Source organism: Oncorhynchus masou, chromosome 20 (assembly GCF_036934945.1).
Source record: "Oncorhynchus masou masou isolate Uvic2021 chromosome 20, UVic_Omas_1.1, whole genome shotgun sequence".
Lineage (NCBI taxonomy): Eukaryota > Metazoa > Chordata > Actinopteri > Salmoniformes > Salmonidae > Oncorhynchus > Oncorhynchus masou.
Genome location: NC_088231.1, coordinates 10,293,352 through 10,317,432, shown reverse-complemented (window position 1 = coordinate 10,317,432; position 24,081 = coordinate 10,293,352). Strand labels below are relative to the sequence as shown.

The 24,081-nt window shown below is 41.7% G+C and overlaps 3 protein-coding genes across 3 annotated transcripts in view; all 3 read left to right on the top strand.

Moving 5' to 3' along the window:
* Positions 1–15,918, top strand: part of LOC135506472 (uncharacterized) — a 35,901-nt gene extending 19,983 nt beyond the window's left edge. The window contains exons 5-8 of the mRNA XM_064925852.1: positions 5,912–6,023; positions 6,247–6,374; positions 14,711–14,822; positions 15,041–15,918. Coding sequence (XP_064781924.1) covers positions 5,912–6,023; positions 6,247–6,374; positions 14,711–14,822; positions 15,041–15,918 — 1,230 coding nt within the window. The remainder of the gene's footprint in view (positions 1–5,911; positions 6,024–6,246; positions 6,375–14,710; positions 14,823–15,040) is intronic.
* Positions 1,212–4,605, top strand: LOC135506930 (zinc finger protein 570-like). Its single transcript, XM_064926363.1, has 3 exons — positions 1,212–1,678; positions 2,069–2,193; positions 2,340–4,605. Exons 1-3 carry the CDS (start codon positions 1,420–1,422, stop codon positions 3,531–3,533), a joined length of 1,578 nt encoding a protein of 525 aa, XP_064782435.1. The 5' UTR covers positions 1,212–1,419; the 3' UTR covers positions 3,534–4,605.
* A 1,747-nt stretch (positions 15,919–17,665) lies between the features above and the next one.
* Positions 17,666–23,739, top strand: LOC135506928 (zinc finger protein with KRAB and SCAN domains 7-like). Its single transcript, XM_064926361.1, has 3 exons — positions 17,666–18,134; positions 19,497–19,624; positions 19,811–23,739. Exons 1-3 carry the CDS (start codon positions 17,858–17,860, stop codon positions 20,897–20,899), a joined length of 1,494 nt encoding a protein of 497 aa, XP_064782433.1. The 5' UTR covers positions 17,666–17,857; the 3' UTR covers positions 20,900–23,739.
* Positions 23,740–24,081: the final 342 nt, after the last annotated feature.

The window sequence follows — 24,081 nt, the reverse complement described above, 5'->3', positions numbered from 1 at the left end:
AAAACATGCCCAAGTCAGGGGGGATGCCTATGACTATTTAGGCTATCCCTAGATGCTGGGCTGCTCCGTTCTGGGGGTCTGCCTTACTGTTGGTTGTCACTCTGGCCTTGGCCTAACACACTTGTAACCAATAATGAATGTTTCACTAAGATCCTAATGCTGGGTGGGGTGTGTTGGGTTGTGGACCACTAGAGGCAGGACAGGGAGATCCAGATATATTGTGTGCAAGTAAAAAGATCTCTACAGTACTATTATGCCTATGATATGAATTACAGTGTCCTCCATAATTCTTTGGATAGTGAAGCATTTTTTATTCTTTTGGCTTTATACTCAAATTGTGGACTTGAACTCAAACAAGGCTTGATGAAGTCAAAGTTCAGAATGTCAGCTTTAATTTGAGGGTATTTTCATCCATATTGGGTAAACCATTAAGAAATTACAGCAATTTACTTTTACATAGTCCCCCCCATTTTAGAGGAGCAAAAGTATTGGGACAAATGCACTTATGTGTATTAAAGTTAAGTATTTGGTCCCACATTCATAGCACGCAATGACTAAATCAAGCTTGTGACTATACACATTTGTTGGATGCATTTGCTGTTTGTTTTGGTTGTGTACAGAAATGTTTTTGTCAATATAAATTAATTGTACATAATATATTGTGTCATTTTGGAGTCACTTTTATTGTAAATAATATTTTAATGTTTATAATCCTTCTAAGTTAATGTGGATGCTACACTGAATACGGATAATCGTGAATGAATCGTGAATAATGATAGTGAGAAAGTTAGACGCACAAATATCATAACCCAAGACATACTAACCTCTCACCATTACAATAACAGGAGAGGTGTATGAAATTTCTATAGCTTTCTCATCATAATTCATTCAGAATTATCTGTAATGATGGTAGCATCCACATTCATGTATAAATTTAGAAAATTATGATATTCTTATTAGATTGTGTAGAAATGCAGGAAATTAGCTTCAGATGCCCCCAAACATTTCTAAGACAGTTGACTATTTACCTTACTGAGGTGATGTAAATTGAATAAAGTAATTATATTGTATTGTATTTTATTCTACTCTGTTCTTGCTAACACACTTATTTCTAAACAGGTCTGCTCTCAGATCAAAAGATAACGATATTACCGTTTTTCATTTAGCCACACCCTATGAGCTATGACTCCACCCAATAACATAATTTCTCTTCAGTGGAAACGGAAATGTAAAGTGACCAAGAACAATTACCACGTTAGCGTTTTCATTGTTGTTATTTCGACGTTTATTAAAACCATGGAACTCAAACTATGACTCATTTAACTGCACAGCATTACATACTTAGGTAGTGTTTAATTCGCGTTGAGGACTTGGTTGATAGATGTTATAGAGGTAACGTTAGCTACCTAGCTGCTAACAATGGCTGACTGTATGGTTTTTCACACTGAAATAGCCTCCATTATGGAGGTTCTAGCGAATGCAGCCGTGGCTGACATCTGTAAACTCGTAGACGACGACTATGCAGTGTTTCGTTTGGAAATTTCTCAAAGCCAAAAAGAAAACCGGGCATTGCGAAGGAAACTACAGCTACTCGAACTGAAGATGGCACGGGAGCGCGTCCTCGCCAGTCGTCCCAGTAGTGTAAAGATCCTCGACCGATACAGAGGAATGGCAAGAGGTACATTTAGCAGAAGGCCAAGGCTTAGCGGCCTGTCGCCCGTTTCCCCTCTGTACATGTGTTCAGATGTGTTACCCAGAATTGGGTCATGATCCGTTTTTGGATAATATGCAGTAACTCCCCTCATTACATAATACTATATTGCACGAAGACACTATCATATTATAACCAGATAATTGATTTACTGCATTCCTATTATTTACTCAATGAAAACAATAGGATGCATGGAACAAAATCAGTCTATAAATAGTTTATCAATAAATTATGCCAATTGTTAACTTATATCCTTGTCAATTCTAGACATTTGTCAACTGTCAATAGTGTACAGGATAGCATTGACAGTAGCTAACCTAACCAGCTCTTCTACCCCAATCACTCTCTCGGGTGAAGGACAGCTCCCTGGAGGCCACAGGAGTTTTGTGAAGCCAGCAGGACACAATACATGGATAGATGACCAACCAGATACTGTTGATGAGGGGAGTGGAACCTCAACCCAGCACATTATTGTGATAGAGGTTAGTGTAATATTGTTATATCAAATGTGACCAGTTTATTTCAGAAAGGCTCCCCGCAGCTATTACTTTGCTTACATCCTAATTGTTCTGCCATAGGAGATGTTGTGAGACTTCCCGACAACAATGTTATCCAATGCTTGTGTCAGTCTGCAGATGCAGAGGATGCAGGTCCTGGGGTCAAGCAGCACAGGTCTGAAGGAGAGGACCCAATGCAAAGTGGAGACATCCAGACTGGAGTGGCTGGTGTGCCCTATGAAGCCATGGAGGACCCCACCACCTCTGCGCCCCAGCCCAGGACCCAACGCAGCATCACGGAGGTCAGTGGAAGGCCCGACGCCGTCCTCAAATCAGAGACAGACACCAAGCCTTTAACTGTAACACAAAGACTCTTACACAGAGGATCTGACCACATATCAGACACAGAGAGACTGGGGCCACTGGGCTGTCCTCCTGCTTCAGGCTCAGAGTATTTACCGGTATTTCACCAGAGCCAGAGGATGGTTCATTCCTGTGGGGATGGCTATGGTCACACATTAGACACTGGCGGTGATGATCCATCTTGTTCTTACACTACAGAGATGGACCCTGGCAACATGCCTTTGGGTTTAGAGACACAGACTGATCTGTCTAGAGGGGACTGGAACCAGTACAGTAGTAGTCTAGACTCGGAAGGCTGCCTAGATAAGAAAGGGGAGGTTATAGTCGTAGATGAGGTGACTGTGAAAATGGAGGGCGACGCTCCTCTGACATGGAATGCAAACAAGACTCACTTAGGAGAAGGACACTCTCAGGACAACACCAGGGACTTTTTAGAGACAAAAATAAATGTTGCGACCCACTCCCCTTTGCACGCGTTCAGGGATTGCGACTCAGTGTCCACATCAATGGCACCTTCCAATTCACATGGCCGCATCCTTTTTGATCAGGTATTGAACTCAAACCACAGGGCTATAGCCCAGGCTCAGGGAGGGGGAGCCACATCAGGCAATAGTAAAGAGAAACGGTTCTTCTGCATGTTCTGTAACAAAGGCTTCAGCTGCCCCCAGAAGGTGGAGATCCACCAGAGGGTCCACACAGGGGGGAAGTCCTTCAGCTGTACCCAGTGTCAAATGCGCTTTGCCCAAGCTCGTGGCCTGAAGAGGCACCAGAGGGTCCACACAGGGGTGAAACCCTACAGCTGCCCCCAGTGTGAGAAGAGGTTCTCCCGCCAGGACCATCTGAAGATGCACCTGAAGGTCCACACAGGAGAAAAGCCGTTCGCCTGTACGCACTGCGGGAAGAGGTTCTCAGAGAGGAGATACCTCAATATACACCAGCAGAAAAATCATTCCACTGGATAGCTTAGATCAAACCCTGCATTAAAGACGAAGATTACTTTTTATTGTTGTCAGTACAAACGATCTACAGATGCATTTGGAATAACTAGAGTTAAGCCCAGTTCAGATGCAACAGCCAACATGAGACAAGATAAAACTAGCTAGTTTTAGAATGTTATGTTGTACAACAGCTGACTAAAGAGGAGGCATTCAGATCAAGAAGACGAGATGTGCAGTTGAGACCGTTTCCACGGTAATGGAATATAAGCCTGAAAATACAGTTACATATTGTGTTTGTACTGTGTAAGCTATATGATGTTCACAAGTGCCTATTTTCATCACTTCCATTCAACTACTTAATTATTTTCTTAGACACTTTTAATAAGAAAATTAATGCAGTTGATCAAGTTCATGCAGATTTTTTGTATGTATGGTTTTCATATGGTGTATTTAAAGATGCAAAATGCAGAAATCACTCTTCCATTTCCTGGTTGCTAAAATTCTAATAGTTTGTGACAAAGCAAGTAGACATTGTGTAGAGAATCATTGTACCATCTAAACCGCTGTGAAATATGTTTTCCATAACCAAAAATGTTGTATTTTCAGCTTTTTAAAGCTGGTGTAAAAGATGCGAAGATGAAACTTAAAAAGGGGAAGCATAGAAAAAGTTCATACAGAACATATCTACTACTTTTTAGACTTCTAGACAGACCTATAACTCACATTTCTATGTGAATTTTGTCAGGTTGCCCAAAAAGTTACATATTGCAGCTTTCAAACTTGTTTATGTTTAATAAAAACAGAATAAAAAGTCCCATTTTAAGACTTTCATTGAGACTTTCTTTAGTACACATCACATCCGATCTCACCCTATTCTGCATACACACAACAGTGCTTTATAACCATTCTAGACTTACTAAATATACCTCAAAAACCCACACACGAACAAACACCTACTGTACATGTCAAAACACACTGAACAAAAATATAAACTCTACATGTAAAGTGTTGGTCCTATGTTTCATGAGCTGAAAAAAAAAATCCCAGACATTTTCTATATGCACAAATCTGTTTACACCCATATTAGTGAGCATTTATATTTAGCCAAGATAATCCATCCACCTGACAAGTGTGGCAAATCAAGAAGTTGATTAAACAGTGTAATCATTACACAGGTGCACCTTATGCTGGGGGCAATACAAGTCCACTTTAAAAGGTGCAGTTTTGTCACAACATAATACCACAGATGTCTCAATTTTTTTGTGAGCGTTCAAATGGCATGCTGACTGCAGGAATGTCCACCAGAGCTTTTGCCAGAGAATCTAATGTTAATTTCTCTATCATAAACTGCCTCCAACTTCATTTTAGAGAATTTGGTAGTACATCTAATCAGCCTCACAGCTATAGACCACGCCAGCCTAGGAGTATTTCTGTCTGTAATAAAACCCTTTTGTGGGGAAAAACTCATTCTGATTGGCTGGGCCTGGCTGCCAAGTGGGTGGACCTATGCCCACCCATGGCTGCACCCCTGCCCAGTCATTTGAAATCAATAGATTGGGGCCTAGTTAATTTATTTCAGTTGATTGATTTCCTTATATGAACTGTAAAATCTTTGAAAATGTTGAGTGTTGTGTTTATATTTTTGTATAGTTTAGTTGAGTTTGGCTGATGACGACTTTTGACTTATCATAGGCGACTAATATTTACCAACAACATCATATTATTGTCCACCATGGTGGGCTTAACAACAATTAAGTCATTCAGTAACTACAGTATTGGACTCAAACGTAGTGGGGATGGGTAAACACTCCATGTTGAAAGTCTGTTTATTATCTGTGTGTACATACCTGAGGGAGTGTATGTCTGTATCACCTGCCTCTTCCAGGAGGAGGAGGGTCCAGAGATGCTGCTGGTGAAGGAGGAGGGGTGTGAGGAGGGTCTGGGGAACCTTGAGGGGACCATGGTCATGGAGGAAAACCAGACTACACCTCGTGCTCAACCCACAGAGGAACCAGCTGAGCAGCACAGGACCACACACAGTCTCACTGAGGTGAGTCCACTGTAAACTACTGTCTGAATGGTATTAGGTCAGGGCCCGTATCCACAAAGCCTCTCAGAGAAGGAGTGTTGATCTAGGATCAGTTTTTCTTTTTAGATCATAATGAATGACAATGTAGACAAGTGGGGACCTGATCTTCGATCAGCACTTCTACTCCGATACTCTTTGTGGATACGGGCCCACATTTTGTGTGGAACCATGCCTTTGAATTATCAAATCATTAAATAGTATCAAGTGATCAAATCAACTATCATGTTTGCATAGTACTCATAGCAATCCCCATAGTAGGGTGGTTATATCAGATTTCTTGATCCAACATCCTCTCACTCTGTATCTCTTACAGTCAGTAGACATGGAGGATGGGAAGCCTGATCTGCTGCTGGTCAAAGAGGAGACCATAGAAGATGGACCAGAGAGCATTGATCTGCTGAGTGGACTAAAGATGGGAGAGCAAGGTAAGGGAGAAATACATATAGCACATTGAATAGTGATGCGCCTATTTGAATAGTGATGCGCCTTTTTTTCTTCATTCAATACATCAAATGAAATCAATACAACTTATGTTTGCATATAAAAACACACAATGTATGAACTTTACCTGGTAATTGACAAAAAAAACTTAATATGTAGAGTTCTCTGTCATGTTTGTAAAGTCTATTTTCTAAACTCTTCCTGCAGGTGGTTGGCTGGAGGCTAACAGAGGAGACTGGGCGACCATCTTGGATTACCAGACCCAGATCGGTGCAGCCAAGGGCCTAAAGGACAACATCACTGAGCAGGCCAGGACCAGAGGGGACATAGTGGAGGTCAGTGGATGGGACAGCGTCTTGAACTCTGGGCTGGGGAACAACACTGTTAACCAGAAACAGACCGTCGAACACAAAACAACAACCGAACTTAGTCTCCATGACAACAGACTGGCTGAGACCAGGGCGAGGCATTGCTTTGGTCTGCAGGGACGGGAAGGTGTCGGTATGGGGCGGGAGAGAACACACACAGACTCGGCTAGCGATGCTCCGTCCTGCTCCTATAGTTGTGATTCAGAGAGACTGATGACTCCTCAGGTTAATCCCCTAACAGGTGCTACATTCAGCCTGCCTCCTATAGGATCTATCAACTGGAACATGGACCCTGTGACAACACAGACACTCCCTGGCCTTCATCCTCCTCACACTCTCCTTATGTTAAACCAAACATCAGGCAATGCCAGTTCCTCAACACTAAATGGCTACACAAGCCCATTGACAAATGACAGTAGTAGAGACAGAATCAGTAAAGGTGGCAGCGCCATAGAGAAGCGCTTCACGTGTTCCTTCTGTGGGAAAGCCTTCAGTTTCCCCCAACAGGTGGAGATCCACCAGAGGATGCACACGGGCGAGAAACCATATGGCTGCCACCTGTGCCGGGCCACTTTCTCCCAATCGTCCAGTCTGAATAGGCACCAAAGAGTCCACACAGGGGAGAAACCCTTCAGCTGTAACCAGTGTAACATGCGCTTTGCCCATGCTGGCAACCTGAAGAGACACCAGAGGGTCCACACAGAGGAGAAACAATACAGCTGACCCCAGTGTGAGAAGAGATTCTCCTGCTAGCAGCAGCTGAAGATGCACCTGAAGATCCACACGGGAGAGAGGTGGTTTGCACTGCAGGAGGAGGATTTTAGAAAGGAGTTACCTCAGGATACACCTGCAGAAAAACCATTCCACTCTATAACATAGAAAGTAACTATTCCTCTTAATTGAGACTGCGATGCATTAAAAACAAACATCAATTGTCATTATTGTCAGCAGAAAATATATTTTTGAGTTGACCTTTATTTTAACAGGGAGTCAACATTGAGACCAGGGTCTCTTTCACAAGGGAGCCCTGCATATACAATGAATAGGACAAAATAAAATCAGATACAATGTAAAAGAAAGAAATACAGCACAACACAAATGTTCAAGAAAAACAGTTACATTCCTCTGTAAGAATTGCCGAATGGACCAGAACATCCAATTGTAATGTATTTTGTAGTTGGTTCCATCAATGAGGTGCATTTAAAACTAAGAGTGGAGATCTGAGGAACCTCAAGAGTTAACCAACCCTGTAAACGGGTTTGGGATCTCATGTTTTTATACTTCAACAATGAAGTTAGGTAAGTTGGAAACTTGTGTAGTAAAGCTTTGTAACAAAAAGAGACTTTAATGAGGACCAGCCAACCTTTTGATACAGGATGCAGTGGTGAGTATTACACAGATGCATTTGGAATTACTAGAGTAACAGATGTGTTGAATATTCCTGGGTAGTCTATATTGTATCCAGACATATATAAGGCATATACAATGCCTTCAGAAAGTATCCACACCTCTTGACGTTTTCCACATTTTATTGTGTTCGAGCCTGAATTTACATTTTTTATTTGTTTGTCACTGGCCTACACACGATGCCCCATAATGTCAAGGTGAAAATGTATTTAGAAATGTTGACAAATTAATTAAAAAATGAAAAGCTGAAACATTTTTAGTCAATAAGTATTCCACCCGTAAATACATTCAGGAGTAAAAATGAGCTTAACAAGTCACATAATAAGTTGTATGGACTCACTCTGTGTGCAATAATAGTGTTTTACAATTATCTCCAAGGGTCCTTCAGGCGAGAAATGAATTTCAAACACAGATTTGATTCAACCACAAAGACCAAGGAGGTTTTCCAATGCCTCGCAAAGAAGGGCACCTATTGGTAGAAGGGTAAAAAGAAAAAAGCAGACATTGTATATCCCTTTGAGCATGGTGAAGTTATTAATTACACTTTGGATGGTGTATCAATACACTAAAGTAATACTGCAAGAAATGTGGCAACGCAATACCTGAATACAAAGTGTTATGTTTGGGGCAAATCCAATACAAGACATTACTGAGTACAACTCTCCACATTTTCAAGCATATAGGTGGCTGCATCATGTTATGGTTATGCTTGTAATCGTTAATTATTGCAGTGTTTTTCAGGATAAAAATGAAACGGAATGGAGCTAAACAAAATCCTAGAGGAAAAACCTGGTTCAGTCTGCTTTCCACCAGACACTGGGAGGAATTCACCTTTGCAGGACAGTAACCTAAAACACAAGGCCAAATATACACTGGAGTTGCTTACCAAGAAGACAGTGAATTTTCCTGAGTGGCTGAGTTACAGTTTTGACTTACATCTACTTGAGAATCAATGGCAAGACCTGAAAATTGTTATCTAGAGTCTCATCTGAATTCCATGTCAGAAGAGCATCGCCCTCCACTTTCACAGTCACAGTCATCTATGACCAGACCCTCCCTTTCCTTATCTAGGCACCCTTCAGAGTATACACTGCTACTGTACCGGTTCCAGTCCCCTCTCATTGGATTAGATTACAGTGCCTTCAGAAAGTATTCATACCCCTTGACTTATTCCACATGTTGTTGTGTTACAGCTGAATTAAAAATGGATTAAAAACATTTTATCACCCATCTACACACAAAACCCCATAATGACAAAGTGAAAACAGGTTTATTGAAATTTGATTGAAAATTAAGTACATAAATGTATAATTTATGTAAGTTTTCACACCGAGTCAATACTTTGTAGAAACACTGTTGGCGGCGATTACAGTTGTGAATCTTTCTGGGTACGTCTCCAACAGCTTTCTAAACCTGCATATTATTTTCAAACTTCATCAAGTTCTATCAAATTGCTTGTTCATCATTTTTAGGTCTTGCCATAGATTCTCAAGTCGATTTAAGTCAAAACTGCAACTCGGTCACTCAAGAAAACTCACTGTCTTCTTGGTAAGCAACTCCAGTGTAGATTTGGCCTTGTGTTTAAAAAAAAAAGATTTTACCAGATATTATTCATCCTGATCAGACGGGTTTTTTACATGGACGATATATTGGAGATAATATACGACAATTACTTGAACATTATGAAACATCGAAGATACCAGGTATAATCTTCATAGCAGATTTTGAAAAGACGTTTTATAAAGTACGACTACAATTTATATATAAATGCCTGGATTACTTTAATTTTGGTGAATCTCTTATACAATGGGTTACGGTTAAGTACAGCAACCCCAGATGTAAAATAGTAAATAATGGTTACTTCTCAGAAAATATTGAGCTTTTTAAGTAAAACAAGGCTGTCCGTTGTCTCCATATCTATTTATTATGGCCATTGAAATGCTAGGCTATTAAAATTAGACCCAACAAGAACAGGGGGTTAGAAATCCAGGGGATAAAAACAAAAGTGTCAATGCCGATGATTCTAGTTTTGTCTTAAGTACACAATCTGGATCCCTGCACAGTGTCATTGAAGGTCTTGATCACTTTTCTGGCCTCTCTGGATTAAAACCTAATTACGACAAGTGCACCATATTATGTATTGGATCCTAAAAAAAAAGTGTTTACACTACCATGTAGTTTACAAATAAAATGGTCGGATGGTGAAGTAGACATACTTGGTTTTCACATCTAAAAAATATAGTTGAATTTACCACAATTAATTTCAATAGAAAGTTAGCAAAAATAGATACGATTCTGCAACCATGGAGAGGTAAACGCTGTATGAAAAAATCACATTGATTAACTCTTTGGTCCTATCACAGTTTACTTACTTACTAATGGCACTGCCTACTTCAGATGACTCATTTTTTAAATCATATGAGCAAAAAATATTTCATTTGATTTGGAATGCTAAGCCAGACCAAATAAAACGTGCCTATTTATATAATGAATATGAGTTTGGGGGGCTAAAATTATTAAATATTAAAGCTTTAAACCTCTCACTAAAAGTTTCACTCATACATAAATTATACTTAAACCCAAAATGGTTCTCCAGTAGATTAAGAAAAGCTCATCCTTTGTTCAAAAATCGCCATTTTGCCTTTATACAGATTACAACTTCTCATTTCTGACTAATTGAAAATGAAATTTTGTTTAACGTATCGCCCTTTCTTAAACAAGCCATACAAAGCTGGTTACAATTTCAGTTTTACCCTCCAGAAGATATAGAATATTACAACAAATGTTACGGTTATACCCAAATATACTGATTAATAAAAAAACATTTTTTTGAAAGGGTAGCATATTTATTAATTATATTATGAATAGAAACTGAGGAGTTGTGTCACATATGCAGTTATCGAAAATATATGGGAATATCTGCTCAATCCAAATTTACAACCAACTGAATGCAGCACTACCACAAAAATGGAGGAGGCAAGTGGAAAAGGGAGAAGGTAGGGAACTTGTTTGCCTATCATATATTAAAGATACAAATTGGCTGAAAGGAACTGGCATGAATAGAAACAGCTGCGCCATACAGGTTGCAAAATAAATGGGATGAGATTTTCGATGTACCAATTCCATGGCACATGGTTTATGAACTGGTACAAAATCTACACTTGATTCAACATTTAAGAGTTTTTCAATTTAAATTATTATATAACATACTTGCCACCGACAGAATGCTATATACAGTGGGGCAAAAAAGTATTTAGTCAGCCACCAATTGTGCAAGTTCTCCCACTTAAAAAGATGAGAGAGGCCTGTAATTTTCATCATAGGTACACTTCAACTATGACAGACAAAATGAGAGAAAAAATCCAGAAAATCACATTGTAGAATTTTTAATGAATTTATTTGCAAATTATGGTGGAAAATAAGTATTTGGTTTCCTCCAAACAAGCAAGATTTCTGGCTCTCACAGACCTGTAACTTCTTCTTTGAGAGGCTCCTCTGTCCTCCACTCGTTACCTGTATTAATGGCACCTGATTGAACTTGTTATCAGTATAAAAGACACCTGTCCACAAACTCAAACAGTCACACTCCAAACTCCACTATGGCCAAGACCAAAGAGCTGTCAAAGGACACCAGAAACAAAATTGTAGACCTGCACCAGGCTGGGAAGACTAGGTAAGCAGCTTGGTTTGAAGAAATCAACTGTGGGAGCAATTATTAGGAAATGGAAGACGCACAAGACCACTGATAATCTCCCTCGATCTGGGGCTCCACGCAAGATCTCACCCCGTGGGGTCAAAATGATCACAAGAACGGTGAGCAAAAATCCCAGAACCACACGGGGGGACCTAGTGAATGACCTGCAGAGAGCTGGGACCAAAGTAACAAAGCCTACATCAGTAACACACTACGCCGCCAGGGACTCAAATCCTGCAATGCCAGATGTGTCCCCCTGCTTAAGCCAGTACATGTCCAGGCCCGTCTGAAGTTTGCTAGAGAGCATTTGGATGATCCAGAAGAAGATTGGGAGAATGTCATATGATCAGATGAAACCAAAATATAACTTTTTGGTAAAAACTCAACTCGTCGTGTTTGGAGGACAAATAATGCTGAGTTGCATCCAAAGAACACCATACCTACTGTGAAGCATGGGGGTGGAAACATCATGCTTTGGGGCTGTTTTTCTGCAAAGGGACCAGGACGACTGATCCGTGTAAAGGAAAGAATGAATGGGGCCATGTATCATGAGATTTTTAGTGAAAACCTCCTTCCATCAGCAAGGGCATTGAAGATGAAACGTGGCTAGGTCTTTCAGCATGACAATGATCCCAAACACACCGCCCGGGCAACGAAGGAGTGGCTTCGTAAGAAACATTTCAACGTCCTGGAGTGGCCTAGCCAGTCTCCAGATCTCAACCCCATGGAAAATCTTTGGAGGGAGTTGAAAGTCTGTGTTGCCCAGCAAACGCCCCAAAACATCACTGCTCTAGAGGAGATCTACATGGAGGAATGGGCCAAAATACCAGCAACAGTGTGAAAAAATCTTGTGAAGACAGAAAATGTTTGACCTCTGTCATTGCCAACAAAGGGTATATAACAGAGTATAGAGATAAACTTTTGTTATTGACCAAATACTTATTTTCCACCATAATTTGAAAATAAATTCATTAAAAATCCTACAATGTGATTTTCTGGATTTTCTTTTTCTCATTTTGTTTCTCATAGTTGAAGTGTACATATGATGAAAATTACAGGCCTCTCTCATCTTTTTAAGTGGGAGAACTTGCACAATTGGTGGCTGACTAAATACTTTTTTGCCCCACTGTACTAAACAAAAATATAAATGCAACATGCAACAATTTCAACGATTTGACTGAGTTACAGTTCATGTTAAAGAAATCAGTCATAATCTATGGATTTCACATGACTAGGAATACAGATATGTATCTGTTGGTCACAGACACCTTAAAAAAAGGTAGAGGAGTGGATCAGAAACCCAGCCAATATCTGGTGACTACCATTTGCCTCATGCAGCGCGACACATCTCCTTCGCATAGAGTTGATCAGGCTCTTGATTGTGGCCTGTGGAATGTCCCACTCCTCTTCAATGGCTGTGCAAAGTTGCTGGACATGCGGTGGTACTCGTCAATCTAGAGCATCCCAAAAATGCTCAATGGTGTCTGGTGAGTATGCAGGTCATGGAAGAACTGGGAAATTTTCAGCTTCTAGGAATTGTGTACAGATCCTTGTGACATTGGGCTGTGCTTTATCATGCTGAAACATGAGGTGATGGTGGTGGATGAGTGGCACAACAATGGGACTCAGGATGTCGTTACAGTATCTTTGTGCATTCAAATTGCCATCAAGAAAATGCAATTGTGTTCGTTATCTATAGCTTATGCCTCCCCATACCATAACTCCACCACCACGGGGCGTTCTGTTCACAACGTTGACGTCAGCAAATCGCTCGCCCGCAAGACGCCATACTGTCTGCCACCTGCCCGGTGCAGTTGAAACCGGAATTCATCCATGAAGAGCACACTTCCCCAGCGGGCCAGTGGCCATCTAAGGTGAACATTTGCCCACTTAAGTCGCTTACAACGACAAACTGCAGGCATGTCAAGACCCTGGTGAGGGCAACGAGACAGTTTCTGACAGTTTGTGGTTTCTGACAGTTTGTATAGAAATTCTTCGGTTGTGCAAACCCCCAGTTTCATCAGCTGTCTGGGTGGCTCAGACGATCCCACAGGTGAAGAAGCAGGATTTTGTGTGTATGGAACATTGAGAACTTTTATAACGGCTCATGAAACAAGGGACGTTGTGATATTTTGAATTTAAAAAAAATCTGTTGTCATTTTATTCGAATTTCTTTTGTGCCGTGAAAAAGTATGTGCCTCCTTTAGGATTTTCTCTATTTCCACATATTTTTGAGACTGAATGTGATCAGATCTTCAACCAAAACCTAATATCAGATAAAGGGAACCTGAGTTTACAAATAATCCCCCAAAATATATATTTTATTTAATTACAAAGTTATGCAACACCCAATTCCACTGTGTGATAAAGTAATTGCCCCCTTATACTCAATAACTGGGTGTGCCACCTTTACCTGCAATGACTGCAACCAAATGGTTCCTGTAGTTGTTGATCAGTCTCTCATGTCGCTGTGGAGGGATTTTCGCCCACTTTTGCATGCAGAACTGCTTTAACTCAGCGACATTTGTTGGTTTTCAAACATTCAATGCTCGTTTCAAGTCTGGCCACAACATCCCAATTGGGATTAGGTCTGGTCTTTGAAAAGGCCTTTACAAAACTTCACATTTGTTGCTTTTTAACCATTTTCATGTAGACTTGATTGTTTGTTTTGGATCATTGTCTTGCTGCATGACCAAGCTGTGCTTCAGCTCAAAGATGGATGGCCTGACATTCTCCTGTAGAATTATCTGATACAGAGCAGAAATCATGGTTCCTTTATATTAAGGCAAGTCGTCCAGGTCCTGAGGCAGCAAAGCATCCCCAAACCATCACACTGTTTTCCGGACTGTGACATTACGCGTTCTGATCCTTCTTAAATATTGTTCTTCTGTGAATTGTTTTGTATTGTTAGGTACTCTTGGAGCTAGAAACATAAGCATTTTGCTGCACCTGCGATACCATCTGCAAAATATGTGTACGTGACCAATAAAATTTGATTAAAAGGTCTTGATTGATTTTGTCTTAAGTGTGGGAACATGCCTTTGAATGATCAAACCATTAAAGAGTGTCTAGTAATCAAATCAACTAACATTTGCATAGTACTCATGGCAATCCTTCATTACCCATTCAGAAGATGCTCAATAGCAGGGTGCTCATATCAGCTTTCTTGATCTAACATCCTCTCACTCTGTATCTCTTACAGTCAGTAGACATGGAGGATGGGAAGCCTGATCTGTTGTTGGTCAAAGAGGAGACAGTAGAAGACAGACCAGGGAGCATTAATCTGCTGAGTGGAATAAAGATGGGGGAGAAAAGTAAGGGAGAAATACATATAGCATACATACAGTAATATATTTTCAATGGGAATAATGATGCACCTGGCTATATTCATAAAATTAAACAACTTATTTTTACATACAAAAAACACAAACATTATAATGTATTAACTTTACCAGGTAATTGACAAAATACTTCATATGTAGAGTTTTCTCTGCCATGTTTGTAAAGTATATTTTCTAACCTCTTCCTGCAGGTGGATGGCTGAAGGCTAACACAGGAGACTGGGGAGCCATCTCGGATTCCCAGACCGGTGCAGGCAAGGACCCAGGGGACAACATCACTGAGCAAGCCAGGACCAGAGGTGACATAGTGGAGGTCAGTGGATGGGACAGCGTCCTCAACTCTGGGCCGGTGAACAACATTGTTGACCACTACCAGAAACAGACAGTCGAACACAAAACAACATCCGAACTCATTCTCCATGACAACAGACTGGCTGAGACGAGGGCGAGACTTAGATTTGGTCTGCGGGGATGGGGAGATGTCCGTATGCAGCTGGAGAGAACAGATACAGACTCTGCTAGCGATGCTCCATCCTGCTCCTATAGTTGTGATTCAAAAAGACTGATTGCGCCTCAGGTTAACCCCTTAACAGGTGCTGCCTTCAGCCTGCCTTCTATAGGATCTATCAATTGGAACATGGACCCTGCCACAACACAGACACTCCCTGGCTTTCATCCTCCACACACTCTCCCTATGTTAAACCAGACCTCAGACAATGCCAGTGCCTCAACACTAAATGGCTACACAAGCCTATTGACAAATGACAGTAGTAGTAACATCAGCAGATCTGAGAAGCGCTTCCCATGTTCATTCTGTGGGAAAGCCTTCAGCTTCCCCAAACAGGTGGAAATCCACCAGAGGATGCACACAGGGGAGAAACCTTTCGGCTGCCACCTGTGTCGGGCGAGTTTCTCCCACTCCTCCAAGCTGAAGAGGCACCAGAGGGTCCACACAGGGGAGAAACCATACAGCTGCCCTCAGTGTGAGAAGAGGTTCTCCCACCAGCACCACTTGAAGAGGCACCTGAAGGTCCACATGGGAGAGAGGCAGTTTGCCTGTATGCACTGAAAATATAGAACTAGTTAGATTGTAATGAATTCTGTTTGATTTAGATGTATAGGAAAGTGGATGATGTGAACTGAGGATGATGAGGCAGAGTAGATGATTATGGAGATAATGACAGTGCCTTAATTCATGTATACTTGACGTGAAGTAGTGAACCTTTTGCAAAGTATTCAAATGAATGTTATCATTTATCGTTTTGTGCATTAAACGTAATGTAGTTCACAGTTGACTATATGACCATTTTGTTTAAATTAAATACAAAACTGACTCTGTACTAATTGACTAGTCTTTTGTTTGTGTCATTACAGAGACTGAGTTTTACTTATTACTGTCGAACCAAAACGTTTACTTAATTCTTGAATCAAAATTTTTAAAATAGGCTTCCTGAGTGGCGCAGTGCTAGCTGTGCCACTAGAGATCCTGGTTCGAGTCCAGGCTCTGTCGCATGCAGCCGTGACCGGGAGACCCATGGGGCGACGCACAACTGGCCCAGTGTCGTCTGGGTTAGGGTAGGGTTTGGCCGGCAGGGATGTTCTTGTCCCATCGCGCACTAGCGACTCCTGTGGCGGGCCGGGCACAATGCACGCTGACAGATCGCCAGGTGTACGGTGTTTTCCCGGACATATTGGTGCGGCTGACTTCCGGGTTAAGCGGGCATTGTGTCAAGAAGCAGTGCGGCTTGGCTGGGTTGTGTTTTGGAGGACGCACAGCTCTCAACCTAGGCCTCTCCTGAGTCTGTACGGGAGTTGCAGTGATGGGACAAGACTGTAACTACCAATTGGTTACCACAAAATTAGGGAGAAAAAGGGGTACATTTAAGAAGAAAAAAATTAACTTTAAAATAAACTCCAATGGCTCCATAATGTTAGGAACTTGAATCACAGTGGTAGATTGGATTGACTGTGGTTAAAATGTTATAACATCATGTTTCTGTGTGTACAGCAAAGAATTTCTTATATAAACCTTCATATTCTCTTCTGTGCAATTTGTGTTTACAGTCTGCAGTGCGAGACGTATGTGGCAGGGTCTACAGACAATCACGGATTACAAAGGGAAAACCAGCCACGTCGCGGTCACCGACATCTTGCTCCCAGACAAGCTAAACACCTTCTGGTGGGGATCATATTTCCGAATTTCTTGAGTGACCTGTTAGGGTGAAAGAGGTTGAGGTGTCAAGGATCAGGGCTGTACAGCAAATCTCCTATGTGGAGGCAGTGAGGAAAGTTGAAGGGGCAAGTTCTGAAGAAGATATTGCAGTGGATGCACCTCAACCAGTTGCAAATGTTATACGTCAATCTGGATACAAATATTGTGAATAAGGTGTATTTTGTAGCATTTATAGCTACAGTTATTAACTGCACAAGTGTCCAAGAAGCTGGACATCATTATATCTGTAGCCAAGAAGATTTTGGTCCTCCAAGACTTAACGGCAGAAGCACTGCAAGGACATTACATTTACATTTAAGTCATTTAGCAGACGCTCTTATCCAGAGCGACTTACAAATTGGACTACAGTTGCCAGGAAATGTCCCACCCTCACGGGATCAATCTGAGCTTGTGTAGCAGCCTGATTAGAACAGAAAAGCAGGCTGATTTAGTTTAACATTTCGTTTTTGATAGTTTGTATGGAATTTTTTTATATGTATTATTTTTTTACACCACATTTTTGGGGAGGTGACTTTATTATCCATGTGAACCGTAGGTGGCGGAATGCACATATAATTGTTGCAGACGCCATTATACCAAAGAAGAAGAAACAAGTGAAGTGACCAACAACCATTTCCACGTTATCGGTTTTTATTTAGACATTTATTCACACAATGGAACTCAAAATATGACAAATTTAACAGCACAGTATTACATATGTACCCCAGGTAGTCTTTCAATCGCATTATAGTCAGGACATTATCTAGTTAACGCTAGCTGCTAACGTTAGCAAACAATGGCTAACTGTATGGTTTTTCACACTCAAATAGCCTCTATTATGGAGGTTCTAGCGAATGCAGCGGTGGCAGAGATCTGTAAACTCGTAGACGATGACTATGCAGTGTTTCGTTTGGAAATAACTCGAAGCCAGAAAGAAAACATGGCATTGCGGAGGAAACTTCTGGAATCAAAGGTGGCACGGGAGCGCGCAGAGAGGACAACGCGAGAACGCGTCCTCGCCAGTCGTCCCTGTAGTGCCAAGACCCTCGTCCGATGCAGAGGAATGGCAAGAGGTACATTTAGCAGAAGGCCGAGGATAATTTACTGCATTTCCTATTACTTACTAAATGAAAACATGACAAATGGGGGTGTAGTGAGATACCCAATGGGCTGGACGTTTTTCTCCTCATCATTCATCTTGAAAGAACGTACTGTATATTTAAATCGTGGAAATCATCGAATCCGCCATCATTAACCAAATGAAAAAAAAATCGAATGATTATTATTGAAATAGCATGGGAGACCGAGGAAAAACTATTTAAGGCCATGTGGCAAGCACTAGTGATGGAGGTGTGAGAATGCGGATCTGGGCAGAGGATATGTAGTCTGTTTTGTGCGTCTGTAAGTTGTTGTTCATGTGTATGTTTGTATTTGGTGTTTAAAAAACTGGAAAATATATATAAACAGTATCAAGAAGTCCATTGAGGTCTGGAGGACTGCACTGAATTTAAAATGTTTCCTTGCTGTCAAAATTAACACAAATGTCCTCCATCCATCGTTTTTGGATGCTACCTGACTACCTTTCATTTAATTTATTATTAGTAAGTTGGACACAATCATGAAACTGTATGAATGTGGGACCATTAACATTTCTCCACAGTTCTTAGTAATTTTAAAGTATATTGAGTTTGTAAAAAAATACTCAAACCAGCCACGGGCCAATGGTTTACATCCTTGCCAATTCTCCTCAGTGTCAAAACTGCAAATAGTGTACAATATAGCAATGGCATTACCTAACTTAACCTCTTGAGTGTAGGGGGCAGTATTTTGATGTTTGGATGAAAAAACGTACCCAAATTAAATTGCCTATTTCTCAGGCCCAGACTATATGGGCAAGCATATAATTGTCAGATTGGGATAGAAAACACACTAAAGTTTCCAAAACGGTCAAAATATTGTCTGTGTGTATAACAGAACTGATATTGCAGGCGAAAACCTGAGGAAAATCAAACAAGGAAGTGGCCTCTATTTTGAAAGCTCCATGTTCCATAGCCTGCCTTCACTCCATTTAAAGGAATATCAACCATATTATTTTTCCTATGGCTTCCCCGTGGTGTGAACAGTCTTTAGACATAGTTTCAGGCTATTATTTTGAAAAATGAGCGAGAAAGATCACATCGCGTCATTGTATGGCTGGGTGCCAGCAGCGTTTTGTATGCGCAACAGCTTGGAGCAGCCATTTTCTCTCTCTCTCTCGCTCCTATTGAAGAAGCTACATTCCCGGTTGATATATTATTGATTATATATTGTAAAAACAACCTGAGGATTGATTATAAAAAAATGTTGGAAATATTTCTACGAACATTACGGATACTATTTGGAATTTTTGTCTGCGATGTCGTGAACCACCTCTTTTGCCCAAATCACTCTCTCAGGTGAAGGGCATCTCACTGGAGGCTACAGGAGCTTTGTGAAGCCAGCGGGACACAATACATGGAGAGATGACCAACCAATCACTGTTGATGAGTGGAGTGGAACCTCAACCCAGCAAGTTGTGATAGATGTTAGTGCAATAGTATTACATCACATCAAATGTTGCCAGTTTATTTCAGATTGGCTCCCCTCAGCTATTCACTATCGTACATGAACAGGTTCATGTACATTTGAAGTCGGAAGTAAGACTTCCCTACATCATTGTTATCCAGTTCAACTCATGTACTGATAATCACCTCCTCTCTTCTTGTGTTAGTCTGCAGATGCAGAGGCTGCAGGTCCTGGGGTCAAGCTGGAGAGGTCTGAAGGAGAGGAGGACCCAAAACACAGCAGAGACATCCAGACTGGATTGGCTGGAGTGCCCCCTGTAGCTACGGAGGACCCCACCATCACCCCAGCGCAGCCTAGGACCCAATGCAGCATAACGGAGGTCAATGGAATGCCAAACGCCATCCTCAAGTCAGAGACAGACACAAAAACTTTAACAGTGCTGGAGCGACTGGGCTGTCCTCCTGCTCCCCGTTCAAAGTATTTACTTCACGGTAACCTGAGCCCGAGGACGGTTCTGTCCCATCAGGACTCGGGTGACGCATTACAGACTGGCAATGATCCATCCTGTTCATATGTTACAGAGACAGAGATGATACCTGGTGACATGCCTGTGGGCTTAGATACACAGACTAATCCAATGAGAGGGGACTGGAACCGGTACAGTAGTAGTGTATACTCTGAAGGGCGCCTAGATAAGAAAGGAGAGGGTCTGGTCATAGATGAGATGACTGTGAAAGTGGAGGGCGATGCTCCTCTGACATGGAATGCAGACAAGACTCACTTAGGAGGCCAGCCGCAGGTTAACACTAGTGACTTCTTAGACTACAGGGAAAGCTTACAGGCAAATCCAAGTGTTGCAACCCACTACCCTTTACACTCGCTCAGGGATCGCGACCCAGTGTCCACGTCGATGGCACCTTCCGATTCACACGGACACGTCCTTTTCGATCAGGTGTTGAACTCAAATGACATGGCTAGAGCCCAGGCTCAGCGAGGGGGAGCAACATCAGGCGGTAGTAAAGAGAAACGGTTCCTCTGCATGTTTTGTAACAAAGGCTTCAGCTACCCCCAGAAGGTGGAGATCCACCAGAGGATCCACACAGGGGAAAAACCCTTCAGCTGTAACCAGTGTCACATGCGCTTTGCTCAGGCCGGCACCCTGAAGAGACACCAGAGGGTCCACACAGGGGAGAAACCTTACAGCTGTACCCAGTGTCAAATGCGCTTCGCCCAGGCTTGCAACCTGAAGATGCACCTGAAGGTCCATATGGGAGAAAGGTCTTCTGACGTTTAGATCAAACCCTGCATTAAAGACAAAGGTGCATTGTCATTGTTGTCTGCAGAAAAGATCTACAGATGCATTTGGAATAACGAGTAACAGATTTCAGTAATGAATATTCCCGGGGAGAATATTGCATCCAGAATTAGAATTAGCCTAAATTAGAACGCAGTGGCTGTACATGACATCAGGGTTCAGGTTCTCCGCTTCCCATCACTGTATGGGTTTTGACTAACAGCCGTTATAAATTTGAGCACCGTGCGCGACAAGATACCCCCACCCTTCCCGCTAATTGGGCTACTTTTGCACATTTGTCTGAGTGAGGCAAATATAAATTGAGGACTCGAAGTGTTCAGAAAGATGAGACATTGAGGATTATAATAAATACCACTGATGTCATACAAGCAAACCACACCTGTGAGTCCAAATGTGCACTTCACATTTCCATATTTGAAAACTCATGTAATTTACAGTATCAGCGTTTATGATCGCTATGTTTGATCCACAGATGACATGCGTTATACCCTGGGTTGTCCTGAACACATTGAGCCCGTGTTTGTCGTATTGTGAAGAAACTTAGCCGCGTAACACTTACTTGAATGCACTCATTCTATGTGCACCAAAATTACAATCCGTTTGTCTGAAGTGCCTTTTGGTATCACTTAGCTAGCCATGTTGGCAATAGAATACACTTTCAAATGATGCCCACCTCACCCAGATGGTGATGTATAATGATTGCGTAAACAACAACAGTAATTGTGTGATGGTGAGGATGCGGGGCTGTGTTACAAACAACAAAAAATGACAAGTGTGCTTGCTTCAATTCCTCAATGGCAAAATGCTGAGAAATGTACAGTAAATATAAAATGAACATCAAATTAACAATGTAACGTCTGGATTCCATCTTGTGTCAGGTGAACTGTTGTGTCCTCACCTTTGGTCTGATAATTTACCATAATCTCCAAAGTGTTCTCTTTTAATTTCTACCATGGTAATGCATATGTTTTATTTTTGTTACTCTGTTATAGGCCAATTTCAACAAGTGGAAGTCATTCTGTAACGACAGTATAGGACTCAAATGTAGTGAGGATGGGTAAACACTATGTTGAAAGTGTGTTTATCTCTGTGTGTATATACCTGAGGAAGTGTATGTCTGTGTAATCTGTATCACCTCTCTCTTCCAGGAGGGTCCAGAGGTGCTGCTGATTTTTTTAAATTTATTTTTTTATTTCACCTTTATTTAACCAGGTAGGCTAGTTGAGAACAGGTTCTCATTTACAACTGTGACCTGGCCAAGATAAAGCACAGCAGTTCGACACATACAACAACAGTTACACATGGAATAAACAAACATATGGTCAATAATACAGTAGAAAAAGTCTATATACAGTGTGTGCAAATGAGGTAAGAGAGGTAAGGCAATAAATAGGCCATGGTGGTGAAGTAATTACAATATTCCAATTAAACATTGGAATGATTGATGTGCAGAGGATGAATGTGCAAGTAGAGATACTGGGGTGCAAAGGAGCAAGATAAATAAATACAGTAAGGGGATGAGGTAGTTGGATGGGCTATTTACAGATAGGCTATGTACAGGTGCAGTGATCTGTGAGCTGCTCTGATAGATGGTGCTTAAAGCTAGTGAGGGAGATGAGTCTCCAGCTTCAGTGTTTTTTACAGTTCATTACAGTTATTGGCAGCATTCTTTTGGAGAGATTGGAAACCCAAATTGGTCTGCACGGACAAGTTCTGGCCTGGTTTAGATCTTATCTGTCGGAAAGATATCAGTTTGTCTTGGTGGATGGTTTGTCCTCTGAAAAATCAACTGTAAATGTCGGTGTTCCTCAAGGTTCCGTTTTAGGACCACTATTGTTTTCACTATATATTTTACCTCTTGGTGATGTCATTCGGAAAAATAATGTTAACTTCCACTGATATGCGGATGACACACAGTTGGACATTTCGATGAAACATGGTGAATCCCCAAAATTGCCCTCGCTGGAATACTGTGTTTCAGACATAAGGAAGTGGATGGCTGCAAATGTTATACTTTTAAACTCGGACAAAACAGAGATGCCTGTTCTAGGTCCCAAGAAACAAAGAGATCTTCTGTTGAATCTGACAATTAATCTTGATGGTTGTACAGTCGTCTCAAATAAAACTGTGAAGGACCTCGGCGTTACTCTGGACCCTGATCTCTCTTTTGACGAACATATCAAGTCTGTTTCAAGGACAGCTTTTTTCCCCATCTACGTAACATTGCAAAAATCAGAAACCTTCTGTCCAGAAATGATGCAGAAAAATGTTTCCATGCTTTTCTTACTTCCAGGTTAGACTACTGCAATGCTCTACTTTCCGGTTACCCGGATAAAGCACTAAATAAACTTCAGTTAGTGCTAAACACAGCTGCTAGAATCTTGACTAGAACAAAAAATTGTATCATATTACTCCAGTGCTAGACTCTCTACACTGGCTTCCTGTTAAGGCAAGGGCTGATTTCAAGGTCTTACTGCAAACCTACAATGCATTACCTTGGCTTGCTCCTACCTATCTCTCTGATTTGGTCCTGCCGTACGCTACGGTCACAAGACGCAGGCCTCTTTACTGTCCCTAGAATTTCTAAACAAACAGCTGGAGGCAGGGCTTTCTCCTATAGAGCTCCATTTTTATGGAATGGTCTGGCTACACATGTGAGAGACGCATACTCGGTCTCAACCTTTAAGTCTTTATTGAAGACTCATCTCTTCAGTAGGTCCTATGATTGAGTGTAGTCTGGCCCAGGAGTGTGAAGGTGCCCGGAAAGGCACTGGAGCAACGAACCACCCTTGCTGTCTCTGCCTGGCCGGTTCCCCTCTCTCCACTGGGATTCTCTGCCTCTAACCCTGTTACAGGGGCTGAGTCACTGGCTTACTGGTGCTCTTCCATGCCGTCCCTGGGAGGGGTGCGTCACTTGAGTGGGTTGAGTCATTGACGTGATCTTCCTGTCTGGGTTGGCACCCCCCCTTGGGTTGTGCCATGACGGAGATCTTTGTGGGCTATACTCGGCCTCATCTCAGGATGGTAAGTTGGTGGTTGAAGATAACCCTCGAGTGGTGTGGGGGCTGTGCTTTCGCAAAGTGGGTGGGGTTATATCCTGCCTGTTTGGCATTCTCAAGGGGTATCGTCAGATGGGGCCACAGTGTCTCCTGACCCCTCCT

Coding starts and splice junctions, on each gene's coding strand:
- LOC135506930 (XM_064926363.1), top strand. CDS start 1,420: ATGGCTGACTGTATGGTTTTTCACACTGAAATAGCCTCCATTATGGAG. Junction 1,679..2,068: donor ATACAGAGGAATGGCAAGAG/GTACATTTAGCA, acceptor TCTCGGGTGAAG/GACAGCTCCCTGGAGGCCAC. Junction 2,194..2,339: donor AGCACATTATTGTGATAGAG/GTTAGTGTAATA, acceptor TGCTTGTGTCAG/TCTGCAGATGCAGAGGATGC.
- LOC135506928 (XM_064926361.1), top strand. CDS start 17,858: ATGGCTAACTGTATGGTTTTTCACACTCAAATAGCCTCTATTATGGAG. Junction 18,135..19,496: donor ATGCAGAGGAATGGCAAGAG/GTACATTTAGCA, acceptor TCACTCTCTCAG/GTGAAGGGCATCTCACTGGA. Junction 19,625..19,810: donor CCCAGCAAGTTGTGATAGAT/GTTAGTGCAATA, acceptor TTCTTGTGTTAG/TCTGCAGATGCAGAGGCTGC.